The 14,798-nt window shown below is 38.4% G+C and overlaps 2 protein-coding genes across 3 annotated transcripts; both read right to left on the reverse strand.

The window, feature by feature from the left end:
* Nucleotides 1-749: 749 nt before the first annotated feature.
* Nucleotides 750-7,255, reverse strand: LOC118336823. Its single transcript, XM_035673569.1, has 9 exons — nt 7,009-7,255; nt 6,727-6,820; nt 6,556-6,609; nt 5,707-5,752; nt 5,483-5,610; nt 5,263-5,377; nt 3,911-4,033; nt 3,683-3,820; nt 750-3,375 (listed from the first exon to the last, which is right to left on the reverse strand). The coding sequence occupies exons 1-9, from the start codon at nt 7,115-7,117 to the stop codon at nt 3,268-3,270; spliced, it is 915 nt and encodes a 304-aa protein (XP_035529462.1). The 5' UTR covers nt 7,118-7,255; the 3' UTR covers nt 750-3,267.
* Nucleotides 7,256-8,227: 972 nt separating this feature from the next.
* Nucleotides 8,228-14,136, reverse strand: txlnbb (taxilin beta b). 2 transcript variants are annotated; one of them, XM_035673565.1, is made up of 10 exons: nt 13,978-14,136; nt 11,924-12,173; nt 11,456-11,547; nt 11,202-11,372; nt 10,059-10,253; nt 9,640-9,759; nt 9,456-9,530; nt 9,273-9,365; nt 8,962-9,057; nt 8,228-8,812 (listed from the first exon to the last, which is right to left on the reverse strand). In XM_035673565.1, exons 2-10 carry the CDS (start codon nt 12,156-12,158, stop codon nt 8,297-8,299), a joined length of 1,593 nt encoding a protein of 530 aa, XP_035529458.1. In that variant the 5' UTR covers nt 12,159-12,173; nt 13,978-14,136; the 3' UTR covers nt 8,228-8,296. The 2 variants fall into 2 exon arrangements, with proteins under 2 accessions (XP_035529458.1, XP_035529459.1); XM_035673566.1 differs by having other exon boundaries at nt 11,924-12,195; nt 13,978-14,124.
* Between the last annotated feature and the right edge of the window lie 662 nt (nt 14,137-14,798).

Below are 14,798 nucleotides of genomic sequence, written 5' to 3' on the forward strand. Positions count from 1 at the left end.
GACCTGCTCTATTTGAAAAGTTACCTGAGATAACTTCTGTTATGAATTGGCACTATACAAATAAAATTGAATTGAATTGAAAATGTGTTTCTGCTTAAATTATGCACTGAGGGGTATATAAGGAAGAGCGTTCTGGAAGCATGGAGAGAATACTTATGCTGTGGTCTTCTCTCCATGCTGCATGTAATAAAGTGTTTTGATTATCACACTGGCTTGACAGTCCTTCAGAGAACTAGCAACTCTCTATCTTGGGAAGAATTTCCACGACATAGGTGCCTGAATAAATATCCAAAACTCAAAACTGAAAATCAAATACCTACCCAACAAACAAATAGTCCAATATTTGGGTCCAGCCCTAGTTTTGTTTACTTCCTGTGACAGTTGACCTTAACCATTCTGGCTAAAGATGGAAAAGGACAAAGATGAAGATTTAGGCGGAAGATTCACCCAACCACATCTCAACTGTGGGAGCCTAAGCAAAAGGTCAAGATCCACTCGTAAACAATACAATGTGTATTGAGAGATGCAGACTTCAATACAATAATACAACTTCTTTAATTCTGAACCGATTTTCTCTGAATAGCCACAACTTCCACTGGGATATGCAGGCTCCAATCTATAACCTAGGCATCATCATCAAGTGTAAATTATTTAGAAATGCGGCTGTTGTGACTTTGACTCCAAAAATGTAGATTTGCTTGTAATGTTCAAAATAAATGACAAAATGCTCTAGATGAATAATGTTTAAATTGAGACGTTTCTTCCAGTTTATTCTTTCCTTATTAAGTTTATACAGTTAGGCGAACCCACGATGCTGGTTACAATATCATTACACAATTCTGTGCGTCTTAAAGAAAACCAAGACTATGCTGTACAAAAACACTGCATTAAAAACATTGTATATATCAGAAACACACACTATGCCATACAAAAAATGCATTCCTAAAGAAACTAGTTAGATTATGTGCCGATATCTCCTCTACTTTGAGTCATAAGACATTCACTGAACCCTTGTAACAAACCCACAGTAGCTCGAGAAATATAGAAGACATAAACACTTTGGGACTCTCAGTAGTCAAAATGTAACATAATGGAAACATTAACCAAAAATGTGACAAGATATACTTTAATCCAGGTTTTCCTTTTCCAAAAGTTAAATTGACAGTGAGTGACAGACTCTCTTCCTGTCGTAGACATGATTCAATAACTTTTATATTGTCTAATGTAACTTAGTGTCATCATCAGAAAACAGACTGTAGTCAGACATCTGGGTCCAACCCCCAGACCCCATACAGAACAACAGGCATTACAAGTGTCAAAATATGGCTCATGTTTGAGTTCACGTAAGAATTCTGTAAGATAGTTAACAGACAAAACAAATAAGGGCTTTACAGACCTGAGTTTTTTATTTTATTTTTTAAGATCGATGATCTTGGTTATTTTTAACCTCGAAAAGCTTTCATCTTTGTTCCTTTGCTTTAGTGTGTTGTCACATGTTATCAGTAAGGATTATAAAACAGCGTAAATGACAATGTAAGCAGCTTCTATCTTAGAACCGGATTCATAGACCGTTTTAGATAAGGGCGGCGTATATAATACTGATAAGATAGTAACCAATAACTTCCAGCACTTTAATTCATGTTGTGTATGTCACCAGCAAAAAGTATTAATGAAAATGAACCAAGTGTAACGATCTTCTTCTGGAAATGCCCAAAGTGCTCACTGAGTTTGTCTACATTTTCCCTCCCTGCTGACTATCTTAGCCTGGCATAATTTAGTGAAATATCTTGAAATATCTTGGATGAAATGTCATGAAATTTGGTACAGACTTTCATGGTGCCCAGATGATGATTCCTAATGACTTTGGTGATCCCCAGATTTATCCTCTAGTGCCACCATGAGATTGAAATTTGTGGTCATTTACTCAAATACCAAAATGACACTTTAGACAGAAATAAATTTTGCTTTGCAAGTTTGCTGATTTATTGATTGATTTTATTGAACCTTTGTAACAAACTAGCTTGAGAAACATAGAAGACATAAACACTTTGGCACTTTCACTAGTCAGAATGTAGCATACTAAAACATTAACCAAGTTACTGAGCTTAAATCAAGATGACGCGCTCTCTCTCTGTGATAGAACTGATTAGACAACCTTTCTGTTATTTGGTTTTCTTAGACATTAGTCCAGTTTGTGCTTTTTGGTTGACCTTTAGCATTGAGACATATTTTTTTCTTTCACAAAATGTTACACAACTGTTACTTAAGTTTGAGATTACATCATTGGTACTTTGCACCCCCTTTTATATTTATATATATATTTATTCTTTATATGTTCAATTTTGTTATTCATCTATTCTATATAATGTACTTATACTACAGTACATGGTATTTTTTTTTAAAGCATCTTGGGCATAAAATGTCCGTGGATTACTAAAGCTCTGATTTATCTTCTAGAGTTGCAGCAATTAGTCAATTAATCAATCAACTAAATATCAATAGGGAACTGTTTTATAATCTATCATTTTGAGACTTTTTGTAAGACAATGTACAGTTCTCTGGTTTCACCTTCTGCAGTGTGAGGATTTGGTGGTGAATATCTTCAGGTTTTGGTCTGTTGGTCAGACAAAAAAAAATTTAAAGATGTCACCTTGGAATTTGTGATGGGCATTTTTTACTATTTAATAAACAAAACTATTATCAAATAATTAGGAAAATAATTGGCAGATCAATCAGTAAGGAAAATAATTGCAGCCTACCTATCTCACAGTATAATTAGTGCAGGTGCAATATTGATTTTGTCACATTAATGTTTGCTGTTTGGGTTGGACCAAAGATCATGGTGGACAAAATAATAGGAACATCTGCAAAGATAATGCAGTACAACAACAGCACAAACAACAGTCTCAACACCTTTATGATGGATACAAAGCTGGGAAACACAGGACCATGCTCTATATCTTTATTAAAGAGATTCATGTTTTTAAATCGATTTTCATTACAAAGTGAGCCTAATAAATTCTGTTATAAAAGCAAGACTCGGTTATTTGTACAGTAACATTTCATTAGGTGTTTTTATGATATATTTATTATCAGCAAGTTGAGATCTTTTAATTTGTTGCTTAAAGCTGGTATATTATAATATTTATCAGTTTACAGCTTGGCCAACAGTCACTGTTATTCTAAACTGGTACAGGGAGTTTATCAGCTGACACAATTTCTGTTCTCCTTTAATTAACCTGTGTGGTGCATGAAGGAGTTTCATCTTCACTGGGCAGATAAAATGTCCTCCACTGAGGGTCTGTCTATGGGACTCTGACAGCAGTGAGAGAACAGCACCCTCCCATGTTCGTCCAAAACAAAGTCGCCTCCCAGCTGAAAAATGCAGGAAAACAAAACAAAAGAGATGTAGACGTAAAAACTGAAATGGTAATGGAGGAAAAGATATTTCATCTTTAATAGTAAATGTCTGTATACGTATGGACATTTTTATCATAAAAATGTATGTTAATTCTAATATCCTTTTTGGCTTCACCTTCATATAGTTAAACATACGCTGCCCATCATTATTGTTATTTGTTGGTTAAATGAGAAGTTTTACTGAAGAATGGGGACTTTAGATATTTGCTGCAGCCACCTCAAATGTCAGTGCTTGGAACTAAAGCTGCGAGCATCATTTTACCTGAAACATGTCGTCTTGAATTGATGGAAGCCCTCGTGGAAACTCCATATTGTCCACCACGTATTCAGCATACAGCAGCATGTTACTGAAGTTTAAAACTTTCTTCAGAGACGCTCCCAGGCTGAATGCTGTGTATATCTGCAACGACCATCATAGTTCAATGCTGGTCTTACCAGCAGGAAAGAAGTGTGTATTCTATATTATTGTCACCAGGTGTTGACCTCTGACCTTCCTATCAGGGTCCAACAGCATGTCATATTGACAGCCAGTCTCCTTCAGCCAGTGTGAAGCTCCCTCCTGACAGCCAAACGAAACGACCACCACTTCAATTGAGTGTGTGTCCAGGGACCTCTGAAAAATAATGTGATATATAGAGGATGATAGATTCGCAGATGGTGCCAACCTTCAATAGTCATGTCTGGGTGCAAGGTTTAAAAGAAGAATTATAACATCCAGAGGCGTCTGTGCCAGTTTGAAGTTGACTTTTGAGATTGTGGTCTCGCCCGACTGTGGTTACCTTTGAGAATAACATAGCTCTAATAACTTGGTCAGATTAATTTGTTTCCTTGCTGATAAGTTTTCTGGCAGCCAGAGGAGGGGGGTGACTGGACTCTTTCCAGTTTTTGCTCTCTGATTATGCTGAACTCTAAACTCACTGTTCTGTCTGCAGTATAAATTAAAAAAGAGAAATAAAAAAACAAAAACAAACAAACATAGCATTAAGATGCATGTCAAGCACGTGCACATCATGTTTCATCACTACATAAACGTAACAGAGATGGCCATTGTACATGATGTACATTCAAGAAACCATAATAGTAAAACATGTTCAGTCACAGTCTCTCCCTTCTTGAAATTTTTTTCTTGATGCTGGATGAGATTTGTTATAGTTTGAACCCACTGGGGAAAAGAAGTTATCCATTTTAGAAAAATACTGAACATCTGCACTCAATACAGTAAGATCTGTAAAAGAGAGAGTAGTAGGTAGTAGTACTCAGCTGAAACGAGTATCTTGTAACAGATAATGTACTTTTTACGAGTATGAGTATCTTCAGAGAAACTGTGTCGGTATCCATTGTAACAAAAAATATAGCAATTTTATTTAAAATAAAACAACTTGTTCTGTAAACAGTTATTTTACTCTTTTGATCCACAACATTGCTTTGAGGCGGTTCTGTAAATAGTTTTCTAATAAATATAGCAGCTTGTGATCCACCCATATCAATGTCAGGCTAAAGTTATCAAGTTCCTGTTAGTCTAAGCCCCCCCCAGCGTGGCAGCCTTTGAAGCCAGTTTGACATAGTGGCCAAACCATGTAATTACAGCACACTGGCCCAAAAAGACTTTTTCCCATAAGCTGACATTGTGAAAGAAGCAGCTGTGAAACTGTGGATAAATAGTTTTGAGCTTCACAACCCCTCTAAATGAAAATGTTGTTTTTTATCATTTATTGTCATATACAGTATATTATTGATTGCCCCTAAATCTTAGTTGTGATACTTTGCATTTGGCTATTGTTAGTATTTGTCTGAACAGGTGAAACTGTTGTAAACATTATTTCTCCAGGGTCTCATCTTTACCTGATTCTGCTCCAGATCTTTAAGATGGAGACGGCAGAGTAAACAGGAGAACTGACGGATTAACACCAGCAGGATCTTCTTACCTTTATGAAGATATTTCTCTAATGTCACTGTTCTGCAAAACACACAGACATAGTAAAATACAATGCAAGGGCGAGATAGGCCACACAACACAAAGCCTCAGACAGATAATGTGATAACTAGCACTGTGTGCACCTACTCTCCCGTTCTGGCATTGATGAGCGATGTATCTGGTGAAATGTATTTTGACTGATGGTCCCCATCCAGTATTTTTGCGCTCAGTTGTAACTCATCATCCAGACGCTGCAGAAAGGCATCCCACTGCACCTGTGTTACATCAGACACAGTCAGTAAAAACAAAATGCTCACGCAATGGCCCTGATAAGAATGTTTTTGAAAATATCTGTTATGTCAGTAACTCACTTCTAGTCTCTGAAAGTCCTGCACAGCGTCCCGTAAAGCTGCACAGCTGGAGAAGTCATACAAAATGTTTTTACTCTTGTTTCAGTTTATAGGGACATTCATTCAGAGTCATTTTCTGAATGAAATTAATGAATGGACAGGAAGGTTTACTGCACAATCAGGAGTCTCTCAGCAGGTTTTTTATTACATCAGGGTGTCAGTTACGGTGGGTTTGGTGGCTTACATTGTCTACAGCCTCTCGAGTTTTTGGCCTTTTAATTCAGAGAGGAAAACATACCAAACCATATTTTAAAGACATAAAAATAAATGTTTATGCTGTGTATTTTTAAGAAATTTTGTTAAGATGTTTTGGGTGTAAATGGTCAGAGACAAAGGGACTTCTTTTATGAAGGAGAAAATATGCTACTAAGGATTATTTTCATCATTGATCAATCTATTGTTTGTTTAATATATTGTTTATTTCCCATCAAAAGCACATGTATGTGCCTCTACTCTTCCTGGGGTGCTGAACAATTTGATTAATCTGCTGATTGTTTTTTTTGTTGTTTTTTTTATTAATTGAGGAGTCATTTGATCTATGAAATTCCAGAAAATGCTGACAAATTACAATTTCCTAAATCCCGAGTTAATGTCTATAAATATGTCTGATCAACTGTCCAAAACCTGATTGATAATCACATAAGACAAAGAGCAAATTATTACCATTACAGTAAAAGGATGGAAGTAGGGAATGTTTGATATTTCTGCTTCAAAAAAACAATTAATTGATTATCAAAATAGTTAAATTTTCTGTTAATCAAGACTAGAGATCAAGATTAATAGACTACTTGTTTCAGCTGTAGCTCTTACTGATTGTTTTTTCTCCATAGGTCCTCTGCATCCTTTTTCCTCTTAACAGACAAACTGTGAAATTAGAATGAAATAGAATAGACATTTTAAAAATATAATTTTTAGAGTAGCAGCAACATACTGAAATGTTTTTACAGTTGTCCATATACTGTGGATACAGCTCATAATAACCTTCTGTACAAGGCTGCACCAGCTTCAATCAGACCCAGCAGTGACTGCTTTTGCTCGATGCAGATTTTCTGCCTGATGAATTCCTGGAGAGAACCTATGTAATATAAAGTAAACGAAGTTAGTGTGCAACAGTCTGTTTGTGTCATTCTTCATGTCTAATGATTGACAGGCCTCCTGCTGCCCCCACTCTTAGTACGTCCATAAATCGCCTGCCAACTGCAGAACTGCAGTGTCTGTATGTCTATTTTTACGTGCACTTGTCCCCAACAAAATGCAGCCTACCTTCCCTGCTCTCCTTCTCGGCGAGGTCCAGCAGAGCTTTTCCATTTTCAACAAAAGCTATTAGAGCTTTCACACAAGAGACTGCAGTCGGGTCTGCTCCATCAGCCATTTTCAGTTTGAATGTGGATCTGTAATCGTTTCATAAGATATGCAACTTCTTATCAGTTTACCGGAGTCAAACAAGCTCTGCTTTCTCTCGAAGTCCACTCCGGGCAAATAGGGAAACAAAGGATTAGCTGTTGAAGCTCAGTTTAAAGGGCCACTCCAGCGATATTACACATAAAGCTCAGTTTGCTCGTAATGAGGAATACTGCTCAGCTTATGAGAGTGGTTGCATAATGTCTCAGGTTAAGGACTGCACATTTATTACAGGCATCCTATTTTAAAAACCATGAAGTTTGAAAGAGGGGCTTTTACCAGTAAAATGGGGTCTAACAAGATGAAGCTATTGGTTGTATTACCAAATCATTTTGGAGGTTAACCCATTACACCATCATCTTTACTAAAAGTACAAAAGCTGTCCATACTAACTGGATATAGTACAGTATATACTATATACTAATCTTTATAGTAGTAGTAGTAGTATAAGGCTTCCCCATATTCTGTATTCTCATGTTGACGGTATTCTCAATTTTATTTAACATACAACACTCCACAACTAACAATCCACTTCTTATGAACCATGCTTTGTCCTTCAGTTTGGCATGGGAACTAAGTAGTACTACAACACCCATGAGCCTCGGTCACAAATTTCAAAATACTTTGTTGTTGCAGTTGGGAACAGCATAGTAGTAACTTGGTGATTGGATGTTTCTTCCAGAAATGCACCATGGGAGTCATAGTTTAACTCATTACATTATGTCTTTATGTAAACAGTGTTCTACTTTTGACTTTTCTAACACAGTTTTGTATTGATAATCACAATGTTGTCTATGGAGAAAACAAATGGGAAATTTACATCCAGTACTTGAATTTCCCTCGGGATAAATAAAGTTTCTATCTATCTATCTAGTATAGGAGCGGTGAAAATAGTTCCTTCCACTTTGCAACTCTGTAGGTCAGTATGTAGAAAATGAGTGAAAGGTGTCAAAATGTCCTTTACTTTTTGATCTGCGTGTTAGGGAAGGCATAAAACTGCTTAGTTGTAGGTGGCCTGTTGGAGGTAAAACGAACTTTCTCTTAAATCTCAACATATCAGGATCAGACACTGAACACAAAGCCAGCATTTCTCTTTTTATTGCTATGAATCTCACATAAACCAGATTTTGTTTTCACAGTAGTTGCAGCATTAATCAACTGTCTCCATTTCCAAATCTCTCTGTTCTTGGTATTCGTCCTTCACGACTTCTTGGAGGTGTTCGCTGTTGCTCTCCTCTATGTGGTTCACCTCTGGCTCCTGGACGCCCTCAGAGAGTTCTTGTGATTGGCATTCGTCTGTTTCTGTGGGTATAACATGAGAGATTATGAAAGAGCTGGCGATCTCTTTCAGACGAGCCTGCTCCGTCTTCAGCTGAGCCAGTTCCTTGGTCAGTGGAGTTTCGAGCGTCGGTGTCCCGGCGGGGGCATCAGAGGCCGAGGCTGCAGCATTCTGGGTGGGATGATCGTCTTTAGGGACTTCAGGGGTCTCCAGCTCCTCAGAGCCCTTCTTCTCTGTTGGTTCAGCAGTATTGCTGTCTGCTTGACTTCCAGCTCCCTGCACCTTCTCATAAAGACTCTTCCTCTCCTCTTGCAAAGCCCTGCACAGATTCTCAAGCTTCTGGTTCTTGACAGTGACAAGCTCAAACTCCTTTTCTTTGATTGCTTTCTGTAAAGGATTAAAATTAATGGAACATATTAGTAAAGTAGAAGTGAAGAAATGGTTTTTTTTAGTAAAAAAAAAAAAGATGCCTTCCAGTAGGTGGCAAACAACCCAATCCTTGCATTGAGCTATAAATGACTGAAGATGTTTCTTACATCTGACACCATCTCAAGGAGATTCTTGTTGCAGCTATCAAAGCGAGTCTTCCATGACTGGCACTCTTTCTCCAGCTTTTTCATTTTCTTGGCCATCTGCATGACAAAAAAAAATCACGTTACCCAGTACACAATCAAAGCCACTTCTAAATATAGCTGCCACAATAGAGCATAGGAATCTACTGTTTAAGTTTTAGTGTAAATCTCATGGGATTTTCTTTTCTCTTTTCCTGTTTTTATCGTATTTTTATTCACAGATAAACTAAATAATAGAACCAATGACTTCAAATATTCTGTGAAGCCGCTCTTACTTTGTCCATGTCCTGTTTGAAGCCGCTGTAGACACTGTTACTCTTTGATACCGTGCCCTGGAATTCATCAAACTTCTTGGAGTACATATCGATCTGAGGAGAAACGATGAGAAAAACATTATAAACGCCTCCAGAGAGGTAGAAAAACAAGCCAATGTTGCTTATGATGCCTTGTTCCCGTACCTGGATCTTCATATCGTTTTCTTGCTCCTTCATGGCCTTCACTTTCAATTTACATTCCGCCGTCTGTTTTAGCAGCTGTGGAATATTAAAATGTTCAGTGAAAATGAGCATTAGGGGGATTAGAATAGCAAATATTTTATTAAAATGCTTATAGCAATCAACAAATCTGATACACAAAACATACAAGCTCTCTTTCCAGCTTGTGCTTCTCCTCGGCCTCCTTCAGCAACATGTTTGCCTGCGCGAGTTTGGTCTCCAGCAGCTTTTCTTTCAGGTCTCTGTGTTTGAAGACCTTTTCCAGGTTCTGGAAGACAATCGGGGGAATTTATGAGTCGTTTCACGCTGAAAGCTGTTTCATTTCTTGCTCAGGGAGCTTTGGCTACATAAAACAGAAATACTGTAACTAATAAATGTAAGACCTGGATGAAATGTGCGAATAATTCATGTGTTTGAAACTGGCACAGAGGTCCCAGATGTGTGAGGTTTTACACAAGTACAGCTCAGGTAGCATCAGGTAGGTTTGCATGTAGATTGGGGTTTACAAATTTGCTTTAAAACTTTGTTTTGAACCCATGCGTGCTTAGTATGTGGCAGGATCAATACCGCCTCTCGCTGGTCGTATTGTGAAATGAGGCCCTTCAGTTTCTCTGCCAGAGCGCCGTTCTCTTGGCACAGCTTGGTGTTGCGGCTGCTGTGTTCCTCAATTTGGGCCTGAATGTCGCTCAGTGTCCCCTGGAAGTGGGTGGTGATCTCTTTCCTCTTCAGGTCGTCCTCTCTGCACCTCTGCAGGGTTTCTTCCTGCATTACAGGGATGGAAAGCTCAAAACAACCTTGTATGTGACACATTCGCAATTAGCGCAGTGACATAGAGCTAGGAGCATCTTTAGCTTGTCCTCTGATTTTATACAATACCCAGGTGTCAGTGCAACACTAAAATCTGTTCTGTCAGTAGAAAATTACCTGTGGTTATACCCATGGTTTCTTTCTCACCTACAACTGAACAGTCTGTTTTGTTGTTTCACGTCACCAGCTTCACAGCTAATTAACTACTGCTCCAATAGGCAGCAATGCTGGGAGCTAAAGTTAAGTCAAAGCTGATTGGTCAATTTCAAAAGTCTACTGACTATAAAGTACACACAGGAAAAAATTTAGATGACTTCTGTAATTGTGAAGTTATTGAAGCTGTGACAAATTATTTTCAGCATTGATTAATTGCTGATTATTTTTCTCAATTATTCTTTTTAGATAAGAAAAATATTTCCAAAAGGCATATGAGGTCTTCAGGCTGTATTTTGTCTAACAGTCCAAAACCAGCTAATGATGCTAATAGCTGATATTATAAATAAGTTATTCTTATAGTTCCCATTGAAGTCAGTATAAAATATATGCTGAAAAAATTGCATTTCCCCTGTTATACCCCGTTATTACTTTATACCTCAAAAAGTGTTCAATATATTGGTAAACTGTGGGATCTACACTAGAATTAGAAATGAAATTTGCTGGTTGGTTTGAACAACACTTGGCTTTAACAGGAGTTGTAGGTGTGGCAGTTTAAGAGGTCAAATTCTGAGCTTTGACATAATTGTTGATCTTTGGTGCCAGCTGATTGCACCTCCTGTAGAGCACAACATATGGTTACAACACCTGACACCCAAAATCAGCTTAACAGCAAATGGCACTCTCAGTAGCTCAGATTAGATACTTCCACTACTACATGAAGAGCAGACTTGACAGGAGCTGAAGTACCTTTAGGGTCTTGTTGTGCCTCTGCAGCTCTCGGCAGAGCCCCTCCAGCTTACTGCGAGCCAGCACGGCTCGGCTGTGCTCGCTCTGCAGCTGGTCCTTCTCCTTCATCACCTGGAGCAACTTCTTCTGCAGAACCTTCAGCTGCTTCTGATCACTCCGATGCTCCTCCAACTGCAAACAATCCACCACAAGTGTAAAGATACATACCACTAGTATGTGTCCTCGTTCCAGTTTTTCTTTATGCATTCACTCACCAGCTCAGCGTGCTTCTTGATGATGGCTTCCAGTTTCTGTTCTGGAGTATTGAGTTTGTTCAAACTTTGCATCAGCAGCATGGCTTCCTTTCCTGTAAAAGGCACAGAGAGTTTCACACAAGTTAAACATCACACGTCAGTCAAGTCCAATCAGGTTTGACTTTCATTTATTTTAATTACCCCAGAGCAGGAGGTGAAAATGATCAGAGAGATTATTTTGGAGTTCCTGAGAAGTCTATCTCCCCATACAGTGAAAAATCATGTTGGCACCTCAACTGAAGCCAACTATAAAAGGCTTGTGGAAATACTATTTTACCTGCTGGTCTGTTGCAGATGGATGCACTTACACGCATTACAGCTCTGCTTACACTCCTATCAGTTTCAGTACAACTTGGACTTTTGCTGACTGAGCTGAATGAAACCCACCTCAGCTAAAATCGATAAATCGTTTTGAAAAAAACAAAACACCTAGATTTTTGAGCATCTTCTTCTCTAGTTTCTGGTCCTTGCGGGTGTCTGCCTCTTTGACGGCTGTGACCTCCTCTGTGTCCTCTGGCTCAGCGGGAATCTCGGCAGCCTGGTAGGTGCTAATGATGTCCTCCAGCTGTTGGGCCAGGTCCTCTGTCAGGTCAATGTGCCGACCCTCGGCTGGCGACGCCTCCGGACCCGTGGGTGCAGGGCTGCTCTCCTGACAAGTCTCCATTATTCTGAGCTAGTACTAAGAAAGAAACAGTTGGTTTCTGTAATGAATCGGAGGAATAAAAGGGATATTCATCTCATCCTGGCATTGTTATTCAAAGGATTAGGCTCTCATGATAAACTCTGACCATGCTTACTCCATTTTGTGAGTACAGTAGACAGAGGAACATGCAGAAGACCTTCTGAATAACAGTCACTTAGCTCTACTGTGAATCAATATGCCTAAGTGCAATAATCAACGCAATCAACATTGTATGTTTTAATTCCAGGCTATATAAAAAAAAGTGTTGCAATAGGCCGATAACACAGCCGGCATTGTGACCTGTTGTAGTAGGAAAAGCACAGGTGTTAGTAATAACAATAACAATCGCTCTGTTCTATTTAAGTGAGCCAGTAAGCCATGACAGTGAGCCAGCATTCACAATACCAGCAATCTGAAACTGAACCAGCTAAATGGAATTCAGCCATTATTATTTTTATTATTCACACCTGTCCTTTTCCTACTACAACCATAAAGAGAACCTATAAAGCTAGACTGATAAATCAGCCGGGCTGATATATTGACCAATATTCGCCTTTTTGCAGATCAGAGCTGCTATTAGTCAATTAATTATTCAAAAGACGGAACTATTTTGATAACCGACTTATTGTTTTAGTCATTTTTCAAGCATAAATGCGAGACGTTTGCTGGCTCCAGTTCCTCTAATGTTCTTTGTGATATATGGCAGTAAACTATCGGCCAGACAAAACAAGGCATTTGAAGACTTCACGTTGGACACGGTTTTATAAAAGTATTTTTCACTGTTTTCTGACATTTCTTAGACCAATCAATTAAGTAAAACAACTATAAAAACATCTATTTTCAATATAAATTAATCTGCTGATTGTTTTAATCACCACCTCCGTCAGCCACCATGGTGCCTTCAAGCAATGCACTTAAAAACAGCTGTCTATCCTGTACTAAAGGCGCTCAGTGAGAAATATTATATATTTCTTTACATATATAATTGTAGCGGCAACAGACATACAGTATTTTCTTGGTCTTGATAGCCTGCTATGCTTTACTCTTAAAAATCTCACCTTCTCTGACTAAAAAGTGAGTTAACCCCAGTCAATTAGAGTGTTAACAAAGCTTATTAGTGTACCACAGTGAGTGAAATGAAGTAATACGGTGCTTCAGTGCCTGTTTGCGTCTCTCTTGTGTTTTACAAGCTCACAGCCAGAGCCTGTTTACGTGCATAAAATTAGTGCAGCCTTCACACTGCCTGTGCTTTCACAAGCAGAGCACATGGCACCTGTTCCAGACCCCACAGGCTATTTTAGGAACTTCTTAATATGGGCAAGTTATTTATTTATTTCTAATCCACTCTTATTGATGTCAATGTCAGTGGTGGTGCGTACAAAATCTGAATTTCCAACTATGAAAAATATCTGTATTACATAAGTGACCCCATCTATATTCAATATTTTTAAAGAAGGCAGATATCCAAATGAAAATTAAACTAAAAATAAATGACTGTAGGAAAAAAGCAATTTTGATTATCAGAGAAATAAATTAAAAAGTAAATTGCTGCCGTTGATTAACTTAATTAATCTCTTCCCTTTCTGTGTGACACTGGTAAGTCTTGATTTAACTCCTCTTTATTTTCAACAAACTAGGCAAGCTTCAGAGAGCCATCAAATTCAAACAAACCATTATTAGTACTTTTTAAGAATAAAAAGAGGTTTGGAAACTATCTCAAGCACAGAATTTAAGATTATTGTTATGTTATTTAAGTGTAAATGTTCCTGAAGAAGCAGGGAATGAGTAAACAGGCTCTTACCAGGACCAAGGGCCAGAGAAGGAAAAAGAAGAGTGTCGAGGGTCTTGGACAGGCTGCCACCACAGATACAACAGCTGTGATAAGACCACCTCAAAATAAACCAGAGGAGCACAGCTCACTCTGAGCAGAGAGAGGGAGGACAGAGGTACTGTCTCTGTCTGTCCAGGACACCCCACTTACAAAAACAACCCATGGTCCTCCTCTGATTGTAATCTAAGCAGGAATTTACCTCACAGTGTGACATACAGTAGCTGTGTGTATGAGTACAATCAAAACGCTCAATCATTTAACAGCTGTTAAGATCTCCAGCAGCCATTTTATGCCTCTGCTGCTTTAAACCAATGCAGTACTAATTTTATTTTAAGCTGGGATGCTGTTAACAGCCATATAATTATTCTAACAAATGGGCCTGACAGGCCTAGTCACCGAGCAAGAGAGAAAAAAATTAACTGTCTCTCTGATTGGCCAGAATTAGAACAGACTTCCTCCCCAACCCAGAGAAGATAATGCGCTCTAAGATCACAGTCATTTCCTCGCTTAATACATGCTTAACACGTGCAGTATTTACTTACAGTGCACTGCACTGTATGTGCTGCGGATGCACAGTGGAGTTTTGCTGAATTTGATGCAACCGGAAAATGGTTGAATATTAGCCACAAGGTGAGAACTATTTTTGGAAGCATTTATTTTTTTTGTTCCATGTTATGACTGCAGTAATAATTTTTCACCAGAGGGTGTCACTGGTAGGAGTCTCTCCCTTTTTTTCACCCTGAAGATTTTTTTTCACCCCCTCAAGATAAAATGTGAATGATCTCATCTGA

The sequence above is a fragment of the Morone saxatilis genome, unplaced genomic scaffold, assembly GCF_004916995.1.
Source record: "Morone saxatilis isolate NCDOM2014 unplaced genomic scaffold, NCSU_SB_2.0 Contig3, whole genome shotgun sequence".
In the NCBI taxonomy this organism is placed as follows: Eukaryota; Metazoa; Chordata; class Actinopteri; family Moronidae; genus Morone; species Morone saxatilis.